Source organism: Taudactylus pleione, unplaced genomic scaffold (genome assembly GCF_031769625.1).
Source record: "Taudactylus pleione unplaced genomic scaffold, aTauple2 ptg000208l, whole genome shotgun sequence".
NCBI classification, from domain to species: domain Eukaryota; kingdom Metazoa; phylum Chordata; class Amphibia; order Anura; family Myobatrachidae; genus Taudactylus; species Taudactylus pleione.
Genome location: NW_028284610.1, coordinates 2306569 through 2329351, shown reverse-complemented (window position 1 = coordinate 2329351; position 22783 = coordinate 2306569). Strand labels below are relative to the sequence as shown.

Genomic DNA, 22783 nt, shown 5'->3' with positions numbered 1-22783 from the left:
ATTGCCCCCTGTAGTTTTGCTTTGCCTGTATGCATTGTGCCCAGGCTGAAGTAGTGCCCCCAGACTGGTCCCTTATGTAGTGCCCCCAGACTGGCCCCTTATGCAATGCCCCAAGGCTTAAATAGTGTCCCTTATGCAGTGCCCCCAGGCTGTCCCTTATGCAGTGCCCCCAGGCTTAAATAGTGCCCCTTAGGCAGTGCCCCCAGACTCGTCCCGGTCTCAGCCCCTGCCCCAGAACTTACCTTAATTTGCTCGCTGCTCGCTGCTTCCACTCTTGCTGCCTCGCTCTGACTGGATCTAACTAGATCCAGCAGGCGCGCGGGGCAGGCTCCTCACGTCGCGGGTTACGTCATGATGTCACAGGCGCAGTGCATCACTGGGAACACTTGCCTCTGAAGCGATTGGAGGTTTCTTTAGCCTCCGGTCACTTCAGAGGCCAGCGTTCCACAGCAGAGGTCGGTGGGGGAAAGTGCTGGCTGGTAGGCTGTTTCTGCCTGGTGATGCGCCCGCAGAAAACAGCCTGGTGAGAACACTGCACTTATTATTTATATAGTGTTGAAAAAATAATTTATGTTTTGAGGGAATCATTTGATTGAGCGCTGTCCTTACACAAACCTACACACACACTGTAAAATTGACAGTGACACATTGTAAAATAGTAGTGTCACAGTAAGGACCTATGGACCATATTGGTGGGTGTGCTATGTCACTGGGTATCTATTGCCTCTACATTGGTAAATGTATCATCTATATAACTCTCAGGCTGTAGTTTATTTATTTGGTCTATTCCAAAATGGCTACCTTAGTATTGATAATTGGTTAATGAGATCATTTTAATATTTATATATATAATATATAATAAAGATTATATTCTTTGTGATGTAGTAATTTAAACATTTTATTTATAAGTGCTATGATTATATACACTTGACATATTTCATATGTAATTTTTTATATTAATAATTTTTTATTTTTTTTTGGCGGTGGTCATGTGACCATACTGTATATAAACTTTAACCTGATATACTAATGTGAGCTGGCCGGCCATTACATAAGCAAGCCAGGTCAAGGTTATGCCATACTCCCTGTTGAAGTACTTCATTGTGAAGAAACGCATTTAGAACTTTCTGGCGGGCATTGGAAGCAGTGATGTCAAGCCCCTTTCCGACTGGATGATAGCAAACTAGGAATGGCTATTGAGCCGGGAGTTCTGACACCTCAGGGTAAATGTAACAGTCTTTTAAAAAGCAAAACCAGGTTTATTTTGCCTAGTAAAAGACTGCTACTTTAAGACAGTAGGCAGTCTCGCACAGCACTTGCCAATGTCTCAAACCCGCAGCCTATTACATTGACCCCCTAGTGTGTTCCGGAGACACCATTGTGGATGGAATAGGAGGCTTTCCAGTGCAGTATACATTTGATGCTACGATCTTAAGTGTATGTGAGCGGATAGGTTGCTGGATAACACAGGATTGATGCAGTAAGCATACATTGTACATAGCAGGTTCCCCAGATCCAGCCCAGAACATGTGGAGTTTTAATACATGTGGTATGCTGTTTAGTGAGGCACACAGCTGCATTAACACACATTGGTGGCAGTGGAGTACATGGTCTAACTAGCGGTGGTGACACAGCACTTGCAGGGTCTCTGGTGTAACTGACCCTCTCCGTACAGATGCGCATCTAGCTGGACAGAATGTAGGTAGCTTTTACACAACTCCGGCAGTATGGGTCCTGGCAACTCAGAGGAGACAGTGCAGAGAGCATTCCTCCAATGGATATAATGCCACTTGAGATCAATTGCTGCTGGGGGATCTCTTGCCAGGGGTGCCGAGAGGGGGGGGGAGCGAGTACAAATTACCCGGGCCCGGGCTTGCTGGAGGGGCCCGGCGGGAGCCCGGGTACAGCACAGCTCCACCCCTCTCTTACATCACATAGCAGCCCAGCACACGCTGCTGTGTGCTGGGCGGCCCTGGAGACTGCTCGCGGCTGCTAAGAAGCAGCCACAGCAGTCTCCTACAGTATGTCTGTGGGGGGGAGCGATCAAGCTGATCGTGCCCCCCACTGGTTATGTGCTTGGCAGAGGGGGCTCACTGTGCCCCGCTGCAAAACTTTTTTTTTTCACCTAAGGGGGCATGGCCATGCCTCCTGCGATTGGGCCACGTCCACCCTTTTTCAGGGCCCGGCGCAGCTCTTGACGGGCCTGTCTCTTACCACTGAGGTGTGGAAGCTACTGTTACAATGGGTCCTATGGACATAGGAGGGAGGGCATATTATTATTTAATTAAAATATTTAATAATGTTCATTAAAATATTTAATAATAAAATATGCTTGTAATTTAATTACATTTTAGAAAAAAAGACAAATATATTAGCCAGCTAAGTGTTTGATGACGGTGATATTAAGGTGAAATAAATGTGACCTTATTTGCTAAGTTTCTATTTTGCTTGTACAACTAAACCTTAAGAATACACAATTTAAGATAAGAAATAGGGTAATTATAAAATGAATAACCTGATGTGACTGTTGTGGCCTAGGTGATTTTGAAAAAATTGTTCTGTCAATAAACGTGTTTACAGGCATTATATTCTTAAAGGAACCAAAAAGTAAACATATACACTAATGATGGCCATACACGCTACAATTATCGGGGCAATCTGGCTGATATCGGTGGATCGCCACGATAATTGTAGCGTGTGGGGGGTGACCGAGGGTTAAATATTGCTTGGTTGGGCATGCCGGATTGTCCAGCATGCCCGTCCGATGCGATATTTCCCGTCAAACTGTCGGCCGCATCGGGCAGTGTATGCCCAGCCGCGGCCGACAAACAGACATTTCCTGTGTTCCTTCCTACGGAAGTAACAGGGAAAAATGTCTCCTCCCCCGGGGGCGGAGCGCAGATGTCTGCCGAATACACTGTGAGAGAAATCTCACAGTGTATGCCGGCGACATCTGCGGCTGGCAGCCGGCCAAATAAAATGTCTGTCGGTCTGACAGACATTTTATCTGGCCGTGTATGCCCAGCATAAGCAACATTTCTTTTCACTTATATTATTATTATTATTATTATTATTATTTAACAGTTGTTTAAATAGCACATACACAGAGGAGTAGCATGGAGTCATGGTGCCCGGAGCATGTCTACGCTATGGCGCCCCCATCCCCTCCCTGTACTGAATGTTGATAAAGAAGGCCTGGGTGGCCAGCATGTAATTTGAATTGAAAAAAAAATCAAAGTGACCATGGTTTGCTGGATAATAAATGCTCCCTATGCTGTCCTGTGCTCTATGTGCTACCTTTAACTCACTCCACTCCTCCTTGTGACTTTATTTACCCCAACCCTCTCCACACCGAGCATACTGCTGTGTATCACCCAGAGCCCACCTTTACTCACTAGTTTCTGCCCGGTTTGGAGGGCGCACCAGCTGCACTACCCCAGGGTGCCCCTGCCTGCTGAGATGAGTGGCGTCGGCATGCCCCGTCTCCAGCAGTTCACACACAGCACATTCAGCCGCATAGTCTCTGTCTCAGAGACACTATTATCAATGTGTGTCAATCAAAAGTTGTGCGATTCGAGCTGTGATTCCGGGATCACGGCAGCATGTGTTGTGCAATTTTCGACTGACACACACTGACAACAGTGTGTGCGTGGTAGTGGCCCATCTGTACAGTCCAAACAGCAGAGCTGGATTATCATTTCTTGGAGCCCTAGGCATATTATACTGTAGATTTGGGGCCACTTTACCTTTCCTGCCTCTACATCATTTTTTATTTAAAAAAAAAAGAGTCAAGTGACCTGTCTATAACTTACTAAACCAACCTATTAACACATTTCCTTCTATCTGTACTCCCTTCTGTCTATCCGTGCCCTGTTCTTTTTCTCTGTACCACTATCTGTACCCCTTTGTGTCTCTATCTGTACCCCCGACTGTCTCTCTGCTCCTTCTGCCTCTCTATGTCCCTATCTGTACACCTTCTGCCTCTCTATGCCTCTATCTGTACCCCCTACTACTTCTCGGTGCCTCTATTTGTACCTCCATGTGCCTCTATCTGTACCCTTTATGCTTTCTATGCCTCTATCTGTACCCCTTAATGCCTCTCTTTGCCCACCTTCTACTTACTTGTCACCTTTCCCTTAACTTTGCTGTGCTTACCTGTAGTAGTGCAGCAGCAGTCTCGGCCTCTTCAGTGTCCACTCTAATGGTCTGTGGAGCACCGGCTAGAACATGCTGGATCTCCTACCTCTGAATTCCCACTGGCCAGTGCCTCACTACTCCCCCTCTGCGCCTCTCAGGTCAGCCTGCATCTCAGACACCAGCACCACTACGGAAGCACTTTCACGCACCTTCCTTGCTGTGGACTGGCAGCCAGCTTCCTTCCTACAGCCTGAAGCTATTGGAGCCTGCAGATCTAACTCCACCCACACCTCACACTACCTCTCCTTCTAAAGTAGTGCTCACACTGCATGTTTACGCACGGCGCACCCTCTGACTGTCAGCCCGGCAGAGTCTAACGTCCACCTTGGGGATAATACAGCACTGCTAAACAGTACCCTACATTCCCACCAGCACCTGGAGCACAAGATCCAGTTGTTCCGCGCTCCCTACACACACATATTCTGCAGCTCTTTACAGAGAATATTTAGTAATTCACATAAATCTCTGAACCAATGGAGATTGCACTCTATGTCCCCTACCACATGTACACACACTTAACACTAGGGCTGTTTTTTTTGTGGAAGCCAATTAATCTACTAGTATGTTTTTCGTTTGTGGGAGGAAACCAGAGTACCTGAAAGAAACCCACATAAACACAGGATAACATACAAACTCCACACAGATAGGGCCTTGGTGAAAATCCAGTCAATGCCAAGACCATTGTAGTGAGACAGCAAGCTAACCATTGCGCCCCCGTGCTATCATTAATCTTGTTTATATCTATAATGCCACCATATTATGCAGCCCTGTACAGAGAATATATAATTAATAACATTAGTCAATCTGGAACTTACAGTTTAAATTTCCTACCACAAAAATACACTAGGGTGCAGCTATTAAACATATCAGTATGTTTTTGAATTGTGGGAGGCCACCCATGTAAACACAGGGAGAACAATCAAACTCCACACAAATAGGATTCTGGTGGTGAAAAAACTGTTGACCCAAGTGCTGTGAGACAGCAAATAACAGATAAGAAAATCAGGGTAATAACTAGAACTTCATGGACCCCCAGTGCTTGACATCTCTTTCACTGGAGCTTTTTTATAGCATTGCCTACTGGATAAACTAACCCCTTTTTATTCTGTCTTCTATATAAACTAATCCGTGTACAATAAGTTTCCCTGCTTATTTTGTCTACCTACATATACATACATGAAATATCCATCTACATTCAGCCTAAAGTAGTCTTTTAGCATGATCATTCCCATGTACAGAGGGGGACTATGATTAATTATGAAATACCTAATAGAGTCAACACTGTGTTGTCTAGCAACAATATGACGCTCAATAGACTGTTCAGAATGGATAGTGAAGACCACATGGGCAAGACAGAAGGTAAACCACATACCTAGATATACAAGTTAGTCTGTAATTAATCTTAGGAGGCATTTTTATCAATATTATTTTACTACAATAATGTAAAAACAAATGTTTTCAAAACTTTTCACATTATTTTAGTATCACCTAAATGTATGAAAGGGCTTTTGGAGAAGAATTCATAAAATCTCCTCCAAGCCCTTAAACTTGCATTTTTTTAGTAAGCAGATCACATTTCCCATAATTCTAATGGGTAATGTGATCTGTCCAAATTTACTAAAATTAAATTGTAAAAAAAATAGTGGAGGGAGCACTGTGATAATAACTTTACCTTCGTATAGCATTATTATGGATTCCCTCCTGTTTCCCCTACTCTACGGCAGCCAGAACAAAGCTCAGAGCTGGCGCCTGTGATCAGCCATGTGTGTCTAAATTGACCACATGCTGATCACTGAAGAAAATAAAAAGTTAAAAAAGAAAATAATAAAATAAACTTACCTGCATTCTGCTGCAACCAGGGATTGGTGTCCGACTCCTGTGACCCCAGTCAGCTGATGCTGTGAAACTCCCAGCTGACATCTCAGTTCACAGCACTGATCAGCTGACTGGGGTTACAGAGAGAAGGAGCTGGACACTGATCACTGGGTGCAGCAGCATGTAGGTAAGTGTTAGCTTAGCAGGAGAGAGGGAGGATCACTGGGAAGAACGCAGAAGGGGCCTGGTTCCGGGGAGGGGAGGGCAGCTGCTTAGGGTAGCTAGCGGCGCATGTGTGTCACACTCTCAGGGTATTTTTTGCAAAAAGTACCCTGAGAAGTGCGGAGGAGATATACGCAGGGACAGAGTTTTCTCACAAGCTCTGTACATGCATGTTAGATTTGATACATACTAGTGATATAATCAAATATCACAGTGTGGATTTGAGCTAATTTATCACAAGCCATTCGCATCTGAGATGCAGATTATGATAAATATGCTATTCAACATCACACTGAATTAAATCGCCCCTTTTACTTGCTAAGTAATTAATCCATAAAACTGTAGATGAAAACTAATTTTTCGTTTGGTCTTAAATCAACGAGACTGAGGGATCCTTAATGCTTGCTGCCTCCAAATCACTATACTTACCTCTACAAAGACATTTTCAATTCAAATCAAGTTGATGTGCTCAGAAGGATCACGCACAATATTGCAAATATAAAAACATTGGGAATAAGGTAATCCATATTCATATAACGAAGGTTAGGAATAGAGCCGACGGCACATAAACTTCTAATCAGGGATAGAGGGGTTAATAAAGGTAAAAATGTTTGTTGACAGTAGTAGGCAGATGTGATAGGACGTTAGGTTAGGGGCGGGGTGAGTGAGAGGGTGTAGTGAATCTACTGTGGAAAATCTGCCTCTTTGAATTGATCTGCGACCAGGGAAGTACAGTTCCTTCTTAGCAGATCTGTTTGTTGGGATAATCGTTTGTACTCATCCCTACTTTCTCTTTCCCTACTTTATATCTTTCCCTACTCTCTTCTCACTTTCCCTATATCTACACTCTTTTTTCTTAGCTAACTTTTCTTTTTTCTTTCTTTGCTCTACCTATCTTGCTAACCTGCATTAGCACTATGAGCCGCCCCCAGCGCGCGCGCTCGGTACCCGCCCGTCTGTCAGACGGTGTCGGGCCCGGCGCTCTTTATTCCCCGCAGGTCCTGCCCTCCCGGCGTTCGGGAGGGTCAGGTACAGCGGGCCCCTTATCAGGCAACGCTGCGGTCCCATGCACGCGGCCACGGCGGTCCCGTGAGGCGCCACAGTTGCTGCCTCCGCCTGCCCCTGTTTCCCCGCTGGTCGCCAGTACTAGTGCGACTGGGGACCAGGGCAGGCGGGGATTGGGGGTGGCTGGGCATAATACAGCGCCCACGCGAGTAGCGGGTGCGCGCTCCGGCCGTTCCCGCGGCCAGCAGCGCTCAGTTACACCGCCCGTCCCTTCTCCCCCAATTGCCGCTCAGAGTGAGCCGGCTGAAGTCCGGGGGGAAGGGCGGCGGAAGCGGCCACATAAGCGTGCAGGCCGGATGCCTGTCATGGCGCCGGCTTGCACGCAGGCCAATATTTCTTCAGGCGGGGGGCGGAGACGAAGGGGGCGGAGCCAACGCCTGCATAGTGACAGGCAGGTTAATCCGCCCCCTCTTCTGCTGCCCTCTGTTTATAATGATGCAGACATGGGGTCCCCCATGTCTGCAGTAGCCAGCTCCTCCAGGCCTGCGGGGGTGGCAGCTGCTCCGGCGTCTGCTATGCCCGCAGGGCCTGCGGCACCAGGGAGCGCTCCGTTGCTGGATGCTGGTGCCATAGCCGGACTGCTGGTGTCTGTGGTGGGTGCACTGACACCGCTTTTGACCCAGCAGCCCGAAAACGCTGACACTGGTGCAGACGCAGCTTGGCCCTCTGGTGCAGCAATTAGGCAGGATTTGCGGTCTTTCCCTCCCCATGCCCGCAGCTCCTTCCGTTTCTTTCTCTCCCTCTGCCATCTCCCTTCCACAGCCCAATCAGGCTACGGACACAGACAATGCGCACGATGCCGCCTCAGTCTCTTCTTTTACAGACGACAGTCTGGAGGAGTTAACAGTGGTCGCAGCCCCGACCAGAAGCGCGACGGCGGAAGTCGGAGCTAACGCAGGCGCTGGAGTTACCAATGCCCTTGCCAGTGCTTCTGGTGAGTGTGACAGTACATCTGACTGCGGGTCTACTTCCATTTCCTCCTCCTCTTCAAGCGATAGTTCGCGGAAGGCTAGGCGTAAAAGGGCAAGGAGGTCTCGCAGACGTCGCTCACGTCGTCACAGGCATTCTAGCGAACGGTCCTCTGGCAGTAGTACCAGTGTAGATCGCGGAGCGGGTCCGGAGGATGTTGTACACTGCGCTAATACAGCTGTCACTCGAGGTATGCGTCCCAGGGTTAAGCAGCGGATCAAAAAAGGGCGCTACGTAGATATGTTCACCCTTACAGCTACGGCGAAGAAAGCTGCTACGACCGCAAAGGCAAAAGGGGGTATTGGTCTGGAGGCCTTTAAGTCTTACACGAATTGGTTATCTGGGTTCTGCGTGTTCTCAACTTGCTATCTCAAAACCAGGCCTTCCGAGTACCTTAATGTGATAAGATATTTACACCTGATACATGGCCTATTCAAGGCCTCACGCAGTACGGCGTGGCGCCAATACGACGAAGAGTTTCGTCGAAAGCAAGATCGGGTTAAGGTCATGGAATTGGGTTGTAAAGATGTTGAAGTGTGGATGGAGGTGACACAGCCTACACACGTCCTTGTTGATCAGTCCCCTGGGCGGCCAGTTCAACCCTCGTCCCCCTCGGCACCAAGGACAGCCAATGGATGGCAAAACAAGCGGAAGTGTTACGCATACAACAATGGGAATTGTACCCTTGGTAACAGGTGTCGCTTTCGACACCAGTGCCTCCGCTGCGGCGCGGCACACCCCAGTAAGGACTGCTCCCGCGGTCCAGGAGGAGCTCAGGCCTCCTCTGCAGCACCCTCTGCCAAACGGTCGGGGGCTGGGACTTCGAAGTAAAGCGTCGACTCCCATTCGTCTGGATGCCATGGCAAAATGGTTAGACTGGTATCCTGTGCGGGACAACGCCGCCTTTTTGCGTAAGGGTTTTGCAGAGGGATTTTCGCTTCCAATAATACGGCCTGTCGGTTCCGGGTCCCCTAGGAATTTACGCTCGGCCTGCGATTTACCTCACATGCTAAAGGATAAGGTTATGAAGGAGGTCGGGCTGGGTCGCATGATTGGACCTTTCCCGCAGCCTCCGATACCCGATCTGGTCCTTTCCCCTGTGGGTGTTGTCCCCAAGAAGGCCCCCGGGAGTTACCGTTTAATTCAGCACCTGTCACATCCGTCAGGCACGTCGGTTAACGACGCCATAGATGTTGAGGTCTGCCGCGTACAGTACCAGTCATTCGAATCTGCGTTAGCATTGGTTCGCGCAGCGGGTCCGGGTTCTTTCATGGCGAAAGTGGACATTGAGTCCGCCTTCAGATTGTTGCCCCTGCATCCTGAATCATTTCGCTTCATGGGGTTTCGGTTGATGGATGGCTATTACCTGGACAAATGTCTTCCGATGGGCTGTTCTATTTCCTGCGCGTTCTTCGAGCGTTTCAGTTCCTTTCTCCATTGGTGTGTCGCGGTGGGGTCTGGGGAGACGAGCATAGCCCATTACTTGGATGACTTCTTGTGCGTAGGTCCAGCTGGTTCGCGTCGCTGCAATCGTCTCCTTTTTTCATTGCAAGCACTCTTCTCGGAATTTGGAGTACCTATCGCTCACGATAAAACTGAGGGCCCAGTCACTAAGCTGGTTTTCTTGGGTATTGAAATTGATACCTTGGAGGGTCTTTGCCGGCTGCCGCCGGACAAGATTCGTCATTTGCAGGATACTATACTCCTAGCGTTGGCAGGAGGAAAGGTAACTCTTCGTCAAGGTCAATCCCTGCTCGGGCTGTTTAACTTCGCGTGTCGAGTTATCCCGATGGGGAAGATTTTCTGTCGGAAGCTACAGAGGGCTTTGGTAGGGCTGCGTCACCCGCACCATTTTCTGCGACTGTCGTCTGAACTAAAGCTGGACCTGGCGGTTTGGGACGCATTTTTGGTCGATTTTAATGGAGTGCGCGTCTGGCCTGCGGATCCTCAGCCTAATGCTTGCCTGCAGCTCTTCACGGATGCTGCTGGATCATCAGGTTTCGGATCCTTTTTGGGAGGAGATTGGTGTTTTTCAGTTTGGCCGGCTGAATGGGTACAGGCAGGATTGACCAAGAACTTGCTCCTACTGGAGCTGTTTCCCATAGTGGTGGCATTAGAGCTATGGTGTCAGCAGTTGCGCAACCGTTCCATAGTTTTTTGGTGCGATAACCTGGGGGTAGTACATGCGATCAATAACCAAAGATCGTCGTCGCTGCCAGTGTTGCGGCTGCTTGCTTGGCTGGTTCTGCGCGCTTTGCAGTTTAACATATTGTTCACAGCTCGTCATGTGCCGGGTACTGATAATTCCATTGCTGATGCGCTCTCCAGACAGGATTGGCGAAGGTTCCGCGAATTGGCCCCGTACGCGGCATTAAAAGGTGAGCTTTGTCCATTTCATTGTTGGCAGATCATCAAACCAGAATGGAAGATCTCGCACGTCGGTCCGTGGCCCCACGGACGTTGACGGCCTACCAGACATCTTGGCAACAGTGGGAGAAGTTTTTGCAAGGACGGAGTTCGTCAGGTAACTCTCGTGATACTAATATGGTTGCTTTTGTTTGTTTCTTGTTCGATTCCGGCAGGTCGCGGGCTTATGTTGCCCAGAGGCTTGCTGGGATTTCGTTCTTTTTGCGCCTAGCGGGGCGGAGGGACATAACTAAGGGTTTTTTAATACAAAGGGCTCTTAGGGGTTGGTCTCGCGCCAGGCCTGCCACGGATGACCAGCGTCGTCCTATTGGTCCTGATTTGTTAGCGCGTCTAGGTGAAAGTTTGACGGGCATTTGTTCTTCGCAATTCGAGGTTCTGTTATTCCGCCTCGCTTTTGCGATGGCCTTTCATGGCTTTTCGCATCAGCGAGCTGGTAGCGTCTTCACGCCGCGCTCAGCCCCCTCTGCTTCGTTGTCACATTTTGCTGCGTGATACGCTGTTGTGCCGTGTTCGGCGTTCCAAGACCGATCAGTTGGGTAGAGGTCGCTGGGTGTTCCTGAAGTCCTGTCCTGATGACGGGATTTGTCCGGTTCACTTGGCCTCCTAATATACTCTTTGCAGGCCAATGCGGCCGGGGGCTTGGCTTATGCACGAGGACGGAAGTCCTTTGACTAAATTCCAATTTAGATCGGTCTTCCATCGCTGCATACGGCACCTTGGGCTTTTCCCTTCGGATTACGGCACCCATTCTTTTAGAATAGGTGCCGCCACTTTTGCGCCCTCCTCGGGTCTTTCTTCACAGGAGATCCAGGCTCTCGGAAGATGGAAGTCCAATGCCTACAGAAATTATGTTCGTCTGGAATCATAAATTGTTATATTTTATTCGTTTGGACTTGAGTGCCTTGGCCAACTCGCTGCCTTTCCGGTGGGGGTCCCGAGAGATTTTGCCCTGTTTTTTGCCCTGCTCTGGACATTGATCGTTTAGCTTAATATAATATTAATGTGAACGAATGAAATATAGAAAAGATCCAGCAGGTTTTTTGTAGGTTTTCACCTCGGATCAAGTCTTCCTCCCCCCCTCCCATCCTCCCACTCCTCCTTTGTGATTTACATGCTGCATATATGCTTATCTATTTTATTTCTGTATATTTGCAGGTGTCCAGGACGCTAGGCCCATTTGGCTCATTGGTCACTCTTTTATTTTTTGGGCTGAGCAGTCACGCTTTGCTGTAGATGCCTCCGTGTTCCCATGTTGGGAGAGTGTTAGGTGGTTAAACAGAGGGGCATGCTTTGGGAAGCTTTGTTGCGCAACTTGCACAGGTCAGTGGCTGAATTTGGTTCCCCTTTAGTGTTAATTATACATCTCGGGGGCAATGATTTGGGCCAGCAAACTTCCTTAGAGTTGCGCCATGCGATTGTTCGTGACTTGAGAAAGGTGGTTCGGTTATTGCCTAACTGCCTTTTGGTGTGGTCCCCTATCATCGCCAGGCTTTCATGGCGATATTGCTATAATAGTGTGGCTTTGGACAGGTCCAGGAGGAAGGTTAACAAATGGGTGGCTAGGCACGTGCTGGAATTGGGAGGGTTGGTGGTGCACCATCCTTTAATTCGGATTCAGGATGCCCACCTTTTCCGCAGGGATGGAGTTCATCTTATTGAGGAGGGTAATTTTTTGTTTCTAGAAGATATTTTTGCAGTTTTTAAGGGTTTGGTTTGTTAGCATGGTGGCGGGCTGCTTCTCTCCTGAGAGCCGCTGTGGCGGGAAAGACCGGCAATATTGAAGTGTCCATCTTGCAGCAGTAATAGCGGTGCGCACCCCTTCAATGCACTGATAGGCTGATTTCACCCTATTGGGGTCAGCGGCACCTCTCGACCGAGCAGGATGTATGGTGCATTGGCATGGGTGTTGGGGCCGCATCACTTGCTCTGAAAGGGATAGTTGGCCCTTGCAAGTTTTAAGATCACCCTACCCTTGTCTGGGATAGTTGGCCCTCACAAGTTGTGATCTACTTCCGGCCTAAGACAAGTGGACGCTGGTTAGTTGCCGTTCTTTCTCCTGCCACCATGTCTACCTTGTAACCAAATAAAGCTGACCAATTAATTTAAACGGCATAACTTGGTCTCCTGTGTTTATTTTAGTTAAGTTTAGTTTAAGTTTATGGGTCACATCTATCATCTGACGATAGAAAGTTTAATATAACGAAGGTTAGGAATAGAGCCGACGGCACATAAACTTCTAGTCAGGGATAGAGGGGTTAATAAAGTTAAAAATGTTTGTTGACAGTAGTAGGCAGATGTGATAGGACGTTAGGTTAGGGGCGGGGTGAGTGAGAGGGTGTAGTGAATCTACTGTGGAAAATCTGCCTCTTTGGATTGATCTCCCACCCTCCCTACCCTCTTGTGTCTTGTGTCGGCTTTATTTCATTAGCAGGGAAAGACCGGCAATATTGAAGTGTCCATCTTGCAGCAGTAATAGCGGTGCGCACCCCTTCAATGCACTGATAGGCTGATTTCACCCTATTGGGGTCAGCGGCACCTCTCGACCGAGCAGGATGTATGGTGCATTGGCATGGGTGTTGGGGCCGCATCACTTGCTCTGAAAGGGATAGTTGGCCCTTGCAAGTTTTAAGATCACCCTACCCTTGTCTGGGATAGTTGGCCCTCACAAGTTGTGATCTACTTCCGGCCTAAGACAAGTGGACGCTGGTTAGTTGCCGTTCTTTCTCCTGCCACCATGTCTACCTTGTAACCAAATAAAGCTGACCAATTAATTTAAACGGCATAACTTGGTCTCCTGTGTTTATTTTAGTTAAGTTTAGTTTAAGTTTATGGGTCACATCTATCATCTGACGATAGAAAGTTTATGTATATATACATAATTGCTTAGTGTATAGTTCCGACTATGGATGTGCTCCCATTCCCATGTTTTGGTTTTGGTTTTGGATCTGTATCTCCTTCAAGGTTTTGGATCTGGATTTGGTTTTGCAAACCACCCTCAAGTGTTTTGGTTTTGGATCTGGATTTTTGAAATACAAAATAGATAAAAAGTTTTAAAAACAGCTAAAATCATGTAATATATGCAATCCAAAACCCGAAATTCAGATTTAAAATCCGAATTCCGAACTGCAAAAAGATCAGAACCGCGACTCAGATTTACCCGTATTCACGAAGTTCGGGTAGATTCGGATTTCTGGAGAACCGAACCGCACATCTCTAGCTCTGACACTGCACCTAAAAACTTAGGTTAATGCGAGCATATAGTGATTATGTGTCCTCAGTGCAAATTCAGAATGCATAAGCAGAATAAATTCATGACGTATCATGTAAGGTTTATTTATAATACTATATATAAGCATAAGCAAAAACAAGCAACGGAATGCATTTTTTTTATAATGCCTGTTTCTTCATTAAGATTTTATCATCTACCTCCTCTAAAAAGCTTCTTCCTTCACTTTGTTAAATCTGCTTTTACTCAGTGCTGTTTCTGCATTATTTTAATCTCTGCTTCCCTACTTTACATGCACTCTCAAATTTTAAACAAGTAAAATTTGTGCATTAGCTTGCCCTTTTTTCATTTATGATTTATGACTGACAGGTTCCTAGCTGCAAGTTAATGGTATGAGAGAGACATTATTTTAAACATTAAAGTGAAAACCATTTACAAGTATGATAAGAAAGGTCTGTTGACATTAATCTTTAAAATAGCCACAAGGTGCTGCATAAGCTGGGGCTCCACCAACAGGTAAAACTCAGGGGACTATATAAAAATAAAATAGAAAAATCAACTAAAGTAATAATACAACTTTCTTGAGAATATTTAATGTAGCTGATTTTCCTGTGTGAAAAACAAGTGTATTGTAAATTTTAAAATCATTTGATTTGTGGACCAGAGCGTGCCTCTCATACCAGTGGTTGCTGACTGACAAGTTTGGGGAGAGATGGAAAACCTCTTGTATCAAGATGTGACAGTCCTACATTGTTACTCTTTATACATTAGGTCTTGGAGGGCACTAGGATGGGCCTTGGGCACATTTTTAAACCTGTTAAGCTCATCTTTGCTTCAACTGCTCTCTGTTTCTGCCAGCAGTGTAATAAAACAAGCCACTACGTCCCATGACGTCATGAAGGGTGGAGGCCATCACTTCAACAACATCATTAAATTTAATGATTGTCTACGTACTAAGCCTGGGAGAGAGAAAAAGTGGACAGAAATAAAGTACCAACCAATCAGCTCCAAACTGTCAGTTTTCAAACACTGCCTGTAAAGTAACAGTTAGGAGATGTTTGGTTGATACTTTATCTCCGTCCATTTTACCTCTCTCCAAGTCTTAGTACATAGACAATCATTGTCCTGCTCATCACATCAAATATGATTATTGTATATGATCAGTCGACCTCTGGTGAGTAATATAGAGTATTGCTCAAAGTATGAAAAGCACATCAAAACCAAATATAAGCTATTCACCCATATTTTAATTCCCTGGAAATTATTTAGTGCTTTGAATTGAATGGAGTCCTGTTTAACACAACAGAGCCACATTATTTTGCTCATGTGCATTTGAAATATCTGGACATCACCAATTTCACACAATATGTGCCGACACCTGTGAGGCACCAATTGTCCATAGAATAGTCGGCCACTGGAATGGTATCAAGAGTGCTGATAAGACACCAGAAGCATAAAATCTCTTTCGGTTGATGAATTTCCAAGCAATCAAGTTCACTTGGGTTATACATATTTATCAGCAATCACCACAGAATCTCCACAAAAGTCGACTTTTACTATAGGCTGATTGGGTCACGTTGTGGATTACATAAGAACATATCACATGCACCCATAAAAATCTGCAAAATGTAAGTGTGAATAAAGCTGTAAAGGTAATAAGATCTTTAGCCTACCAGTGCTACTGATGTCACACTTTGCCATCCTTGTTCTCTAATATGCAGAACAGGCTTATTTATCTACTTTACAGCTTCTGCAACTGCACGTACCCAACAAGGTGTTTGTTTTTCCATTTCTAGTTTTAGCCATATAATCCAAATCTAAATGTATTATTTCACCTTTCCACATTAGTCTACTCACTACAAAGTTTGATATGTAAATGAGTACAAATGTGCATATAGAATATGTGGTTATATTGCATGATACAAACATAAAAATGCCAAATAAACTAAGATATTTTTACTTTTGGCAGGGGGAAGTGGATTATGCTGCAAATATAGTTGTAAAAGTCATAAAGCCAATAAGCACTTACCGCAGATTCCTGTTTGCACCCTCCTAAAATTGGACCAAATAAGTTATGTGACAATGTGTACAGGATCAACATGATGTGTTGCTGTTGCCCACCACCAGCTGCAGTTTGGCAAATTGTTTCTCTAAATTGTAATTACTTGTTTCAATTTATCTATAAGTCACAGTTAAATAAATGAACTTACCTTGTAGATTTTGCAATGGCAGCGTCATTATCCCTCCTGCAGCTGCAGCGGCAACCAGGCCTTGAATATTAGTTAGATTGGCTGTAGGCAATGTCAGGACCAGTCCTTGTTGCCCCCCAAGCTGCCCGGCCATGTTGAATGGGATAAGGATTGGCTGGTTCAGTGCCGGGGCACCTCCGGGCATCACTCCTGCTACCGCTGATGCCAGCTGTTGTGCTGCTAGCAGTGGCTAGAAAATAAACATAAATCTGAATTTAGCAAGTGTTAGTTTCTATTGCTAGGAAGACAGAAAAATCTACAATGGTACATTGAAAAGCATTTCATAAAGCATTTTGCTTTATCAATTGGCTAAGTAATGTTTACAGTATGCTGAACTGCAAATGCATGTTTCAAAGCATAAGCAATGAATAAAGTATATAAAAAATGTACATTGCCATTATTTAGTACTTGTATACAATGTGATGCCAGGATAGTGTGCATAAACATGAGTGCAAATGTCTAAATACAGTAAGTAAATTGTGTTTTCCTGTGTGCAATGTTTGCTTAACTCGAAAACAAAAGCATATCACAGTTACATTTATATTGCTGCTATTTGCTATACATTCTGTCAAACACTAAAACAACAGATGAATTGTCCTGTGCATCTCAGGTTTGAAATAAGCATTTAATACCTGGGCTGTAACTACCATGCAGACTTAATAAGGTGGATATAGATCATAGTAGACATAGCGCTACATAGAAAAGGCTTGGTGCTGGAGCCCAATATTTAGTTCACCACTGTTTGCCAGGAGCTACTACTGTAGTTTTAAATAAAAACTTCAAACATTACTGGTGTTTCAAACAAGTCTACTTACCTCTCCGGAGTCCCACGCTGGCGCCAGTGTCTGTGCTGGAAAAACAGCTGGAAAATGGTTGCCGTTGCCACTTTCCCGTTGTTTGCGCATGCGCAGTATAGGGGAAATGGCCGCCGCGGCCATATTCCCGGGGACCTGCGCATGCGCTTTAGACTCTGGGCACACTCTAGTGCGCAGAGTCTATAGGTGCGGCGCTGGACGTGCACCGCTCAGTGTGCTTGTGCCCGCCAGATGGAGAGGAGGGGGCCCATGACAGAGACTGCACATGGGACCCTCCTCTCTAGAAACGCCCCTGCCTATTGCTATACTTATGTGCTTGCAGGATCTAGCACCCAGAAATTTAAAAATCTGCCAATTTTACAACAATGTAAATGATCATGGGGGAGATGTATCAAACCAATTATCATCTACAGTAGCTAGCATTTATAAAGTACATTCTATAAAAGGATAGGTAGAAAGGGAGTATATGAGCAACTTCTCCACTTGTCATCTTTTGAAGGTTAGATATATCTCCCTTCAAGTCCACAATTGCATGTAATTGTGATTGAGTGAAACCAATTGATGAAGCTATTGCATGTGTCAGAGTCTAAAGGTTCTGCAAAGCTTTGACAATAATAAAAAAGTTGATAATTAATACACATGAGCATTTGGCAGACTTTTTTTGTTTGTGTCTTTGTTATGTATCAACGTTTTTTAACTAGATGGGGATGTCAGTACAGTGCAGAACACTCCTTTTTGTAGTGTAACATTGCTTGTATGATATAATATTAACCATGTATATGTGTATTTTATGTCCATTGTACAATTCTTAAACGTAGTAGGTGGGGCTGCACACACTGCTACTACTGTCTAAGCATGTCATTTTTTGTGTACTGTAATTAGCCTCCTGGCTGTTGTGTCTATACATAAGAAGCTGCCCTAATGGATCACATCCAGCTTTAACCACTCACCACAGGGTGTCTACAAACGCCGACGTATTATCACCTCCCAAAGATACACAAGTCACTGCATGATCCACCGGGGCGACCCATTATATCTGGTTTGGGGTCACTTACCACCAACCTCTCACATTTTGTTGACCAATTTCTTCAAGCACAAGCTGTGGCTCTGAGGTCCCATATACGAGATACTACACATTTTCTCAAACTTATCTCCGAAATTCAATGGGAATCTGATTTTTTATTCTTGACATGTGATGTATCATCCTTATATACTAACATCCCGCATGATCTAGGTTTGCTAGAAGTGGAAAAGAGTCTCACAGAAGACCCGGGGATCTCAGAGCCACAACGGAAATTTATTTTGATGTCTATTCAATTCATTCTCACTCACAATTTTTTCTTATTTGACAACACTTTTTATTTACAGGTCTTTGGGACGGCGATGGGGACCAGGTTTGCACCGAGTTATGCCAACATCTACATGGGCGCTTTTGAGCAACGCCACGTGTGGGATGGCGGCTTCAGTGCGAACCTGGTCCTCTACACCAGGTATATAGACGATTTATTTTTCATTTGGAGAGGGGATCACCAGTCAGCTATTAGATTTGTTGAACACCTTAATATGAACACTTTCAATCTCACATTTACAAGCACCATTCACTCTGAATGTATTCATTTCTTGGATATAACATTGGAGATCATAAATAATAAAATTATCACTTCTACTTACCATAAGGATGTAGTTTGTAATAATTATCTTGAATACAGCAGCAACCATCAAAAAGCTTAGTTGGATAATATCCCAAAGGGACAATTAAGAAGATTAAAACGAAATTGTACTATTGAAAATAAATTTAAAGAACAAGCTAATGTCCTAATAGAATCATTTAGAGAAAAATCATATCCGACAAAGCTGCTGGAAACAGCTTTCGAAGAGGTTGCTGCTGTAGATAGATCATCACTCCTTGTAGTAAGTAATGAGAAAAAAGGAAAAAGAAAAGAATTACCCACAAGTTGACACGATAGACAAATCCATTGTGTTCGTTTCCAAACAAAATAGTGCCTCTCACCAAATTAAAGCCATTCTTAGGAGAAACTTTCACCTTTTGCAATTAGATCCTATTTTAAAGCAGGAACTAAATAATCAACTGACTGTCATTTTTAAAAAGGCAGATAATCTGCAAGTTAAGTTAGCCCCGAGCCATTTTAAAAGACAAACTAATATGGCATCTAATCATATACCACCAATATTATCTTGGGCCTCAAAACCGGTGGGATGCTTTAGATGTAATCATAAAAGGTGTATAACATGTTCCTTTATAACGAATAGGGCCAATTCATTTTTGTGCAAAGTCACGGGTGAAATACATCAAATCAAAACCTTTGTAAATTGCGAAACAGAATATGTCATTTACTTGCTTACATGTCCGTGTAAAAAGCAATATATTGGACGGACCACTAGGAAATTTAAAATTAGATATCTCGAACATTGCAGAAACATCAAAAGAGGTTTTCAAAATCATAGTTTATCACGTCATTTCTCTAAAGTACATGACGCTGATTCAAAACTGCTAAAAGCAATAATAATAGAGAAGATTGAACCCACACAAAGGGGAGGTGATAGATATAGCAGACTTTGTGCAAGAGAAGCATATTGGATTCATATTATGCATACTCTTTTCCCTGAAGGACATAATGAGACTATAGAATTAGATTTTTGATCAATTCTTTTAAATGTACTAATTATCTCAGTAGTTGATTTGTGGATTTAGCCTTAAAAAATCGGATATGTATACTTTCTTTTCACCCATGTGTGACCCAGCTCCCTCCTGTAGCAGGGACACTGCAGAACATTTAGATGTAGGTATTTTTGATTATTTGTATGTCGCTGTTGTATTCCCCATTTATACCCATTGTTCCACATTTGTGGGTGGGTAGCAATGGATGAATCAATATGATAATAAGAACATGCATTTGTCTACTACAGTTTCACTAGATTTAGTTATCCAGTTTCCGAGTCTTTTTTTCTCTATATTATTATTTTTTTTTCTCTCTATATTATCATTTTATACCATCACTTTACATTATTATAAGCATTAGTGCTGTATATATTAACAACACATATTACAGTTAGAAACCAAATTGGTCTCTTTTTAGATTTATGTGTTTTTGTGTGTATCATTATATATACACATATGTATAAATCTTTTGCTATATTTGTATTTAAAATGTATGTGTATTTTTATATATAGATATATCTTTAATTTAATTTTTATATTGTATATGTATTCACATATAAGGAAAAAAAAAAAAAAACTTTTTTCCATGCCTTGCCTTCCACCTTAGCATATTAAGAGACTCAAGTGATATAGGTGTGCACTAATTAATTAAGTTAAAGGGATGTGATTACAAGCCCTATATATACCTGACCTATTATTGCAAAAACATCTACCCCCTCCTTCTGATGAAACCGAGAGACAAGTCTTGGAGAAATGCGTTAAGACACAGGAGATATCCTGAACCTCGTTACAAGACGCTCTGCATATTATCAATTTCATTCCACATTGGCACCGGCACTTTGGGATAACCGCTCAGCTGTGACACGGAGCAGCCACAGACGGAGTGCATGCGGCTCCCGTTCTCTGTGACATACAGCAGCCGCAGACGGAGTGCATACAGAGTACATCCAGCGGCCGGCCTCCGTTTCTCTGTTCAGCCCTGTCGGTAACCATACACAGGAGCTCACCTGGAGGTAATCTGGCCACGAGTCCTTGTTGGACAAAAGACTGTGAACAGAGCGGACTTTGGTCGGCCCCGCTAACCTCCACGGCAATCTTACAGCCATGGCAGGAGATCATTTGGAGTCTATAGTGGAAACATCATCTCCGCTTCAGTGAGCCACACGGACCTAAGAGGGTATTACACCACGGCACACTCACCGATTCTCCCACTCCAGTGATAACAGGCAGAGACTATTGGAACTTTACCCGGTGTACTGTGGATAAGACACTGCAGAGCCTCTATTAGGGTGAGACTTTTACCTTCTATTGTTCCCCATCTCTGGACTTTATCACATGAAGGTATTCATTATATTAACATCCACCCTATATATTAATTTTATTGGTTTTCTATTTTATTATAACAGTAGGGATAATCATATCCCATATTGATCAGGATCATTCTATCCACATGTACCATTTATGTGCACGTATGTTTTATTGTATTAATTAAAATCTGTTGTCTACCAGCGCTACACTGTGTTTCTTCCATGTCTACAAATGAGGCAAAGCTTTAGGGGAGGTCATGGTGCGGATGGGGTCTTAAACCTAAATTGTACTGATGTTGATTATGGCTCTGGTTGGACTCATCACAGGGCAGCCAATGTTCGTCTGTAAGTGGAATGTGAAGCCTCGGTAGAATATACTTTCATTGTGGAACTTTCAAAAGCAGAAGGACACTTAATTGGGTTCCTGCCAAGCTGGCAGGGAGTGAAAAGTGTGGCTCAGCAGTCAGGATTGTTCTTCAAAGCGACTGGAACAAAGATGTTGGTGAGGTATAGGAGTGTGTATTTTGGAATTTGGTGAGCCCCCTAGTATTGTTGCATTTATACTATTATTTTGTGCTGTTTCTATTTATATATAATAATAGAGTATATCTTTTACCCACAATTTGTACTGGGAAGACCAGTTGGCTGAGGGGCAAAAAGAACTAAACATAAACCCAATATCCTCTCAAACTCCCACAATGTACCTTTGCACCTTTGAGATTGATGTGAAACATGGAAAGAAAAAAGTGTATTTTCTGTCCCTACAATTACAAGAACAGGGTAGTTAGAGGAGATCATAGTAGACATAGCGCTACATAGAAAAGGCTTGGTGCTGGAGCCCAATATTTAGTTCACCACTGTTTGCCAGGAGCTACTACTGTGGTTTTAAATAATAACTTCAAACATTACTGTTGTTTCAAACAAGTCTATCAGCTAAATTTGCTCCTGTCATAAACAGAGATATGACCAGCTTAGACTGTTTATTTTAAAAAACATAATTAAGACTTGATATAATTAAAAAATTTGATCAATAATATGATAGTCCTGATCGAGCAAATGGACATTAATGACTACTTATTGCAAGTTTGTGGAGCTGTAAATAATTAATGTCTTCTTCCAGTGACAAAATGAAGCGCAAGCACTAGTGCATAATGGAATCGACCTCTGCATTCTGTACATTGATTATGCATCTGATATTCTAAGACACTAATATTGATTCAGTAAATAACTACTATATGTCTGCCTGATTGGTTCTCTCCCATTTACAGTATGTCCTGTTCCCCTCACATGGCATGTGGCAATTTGTTGCGGATCGCAACCTTTGGAATCCTTTGATTATTTGAAGCCATTAGAATATAATGATGGATTATATAACACCACTTAATATGATTATGCTAGAAACAGAAGTAATATATAAGACTCAGCTTGGTGCAATATCTGGATTAGGATTTTATGTTGGAGAAACTGTATGAACAATATCTAAAAAAATATGAAATGTGCCCATTTCTGATCAAAATGCTCTGACATTCTTTCACATATAGTATGTGCTAAATTCATCTCAAAATCAGAGATAGAACAGATTAGTTTGTTTATACCAGTGAATTCTGTCAGCAGATCACTGTGATCTTCCCATGCTTTCAGTTATTGCCATGTTTTTTTGGTGGCTCAGTCTGAGTGCAAAAAGTAAAGTGGTCAATTGTCCACCCACATATGGTAAAATTGAACATACATTGTATGATTTGGCAAGGAGGCTGACCAGCAAGATCTGCTCATGGGTGGCAGCTAAACTACTGAACTGCAGATTTCAAGGG

At 44.0% G+C, this 22783-nt stretch overlaps 1 protein-coding gene across 3 annotated transcripts in view; it reads right to left on the bottom strand.

Annotated features, from left to right (window-relative positions):
- Positions 1–22783, bottom strand: part of POU6F2 (POU class 6 homeobox 2) — a 750988-nt gene that overhangs the window by 325629 nt on the left and 402576 nt on the right. For all 3 annotated transcript variants that reach the window (XM_088478147.1, XM_088478148.1, XM_088478149.1), the window contains one exon: positions 16132–16360. In XM_088478147.1, coding sequence (XP_088334273.1) covers positions 16132–16360 — 229 coding nt within the window. The remainder of the gene's footprint in view (positions 1–16131; positions 16361–22783) is intronic.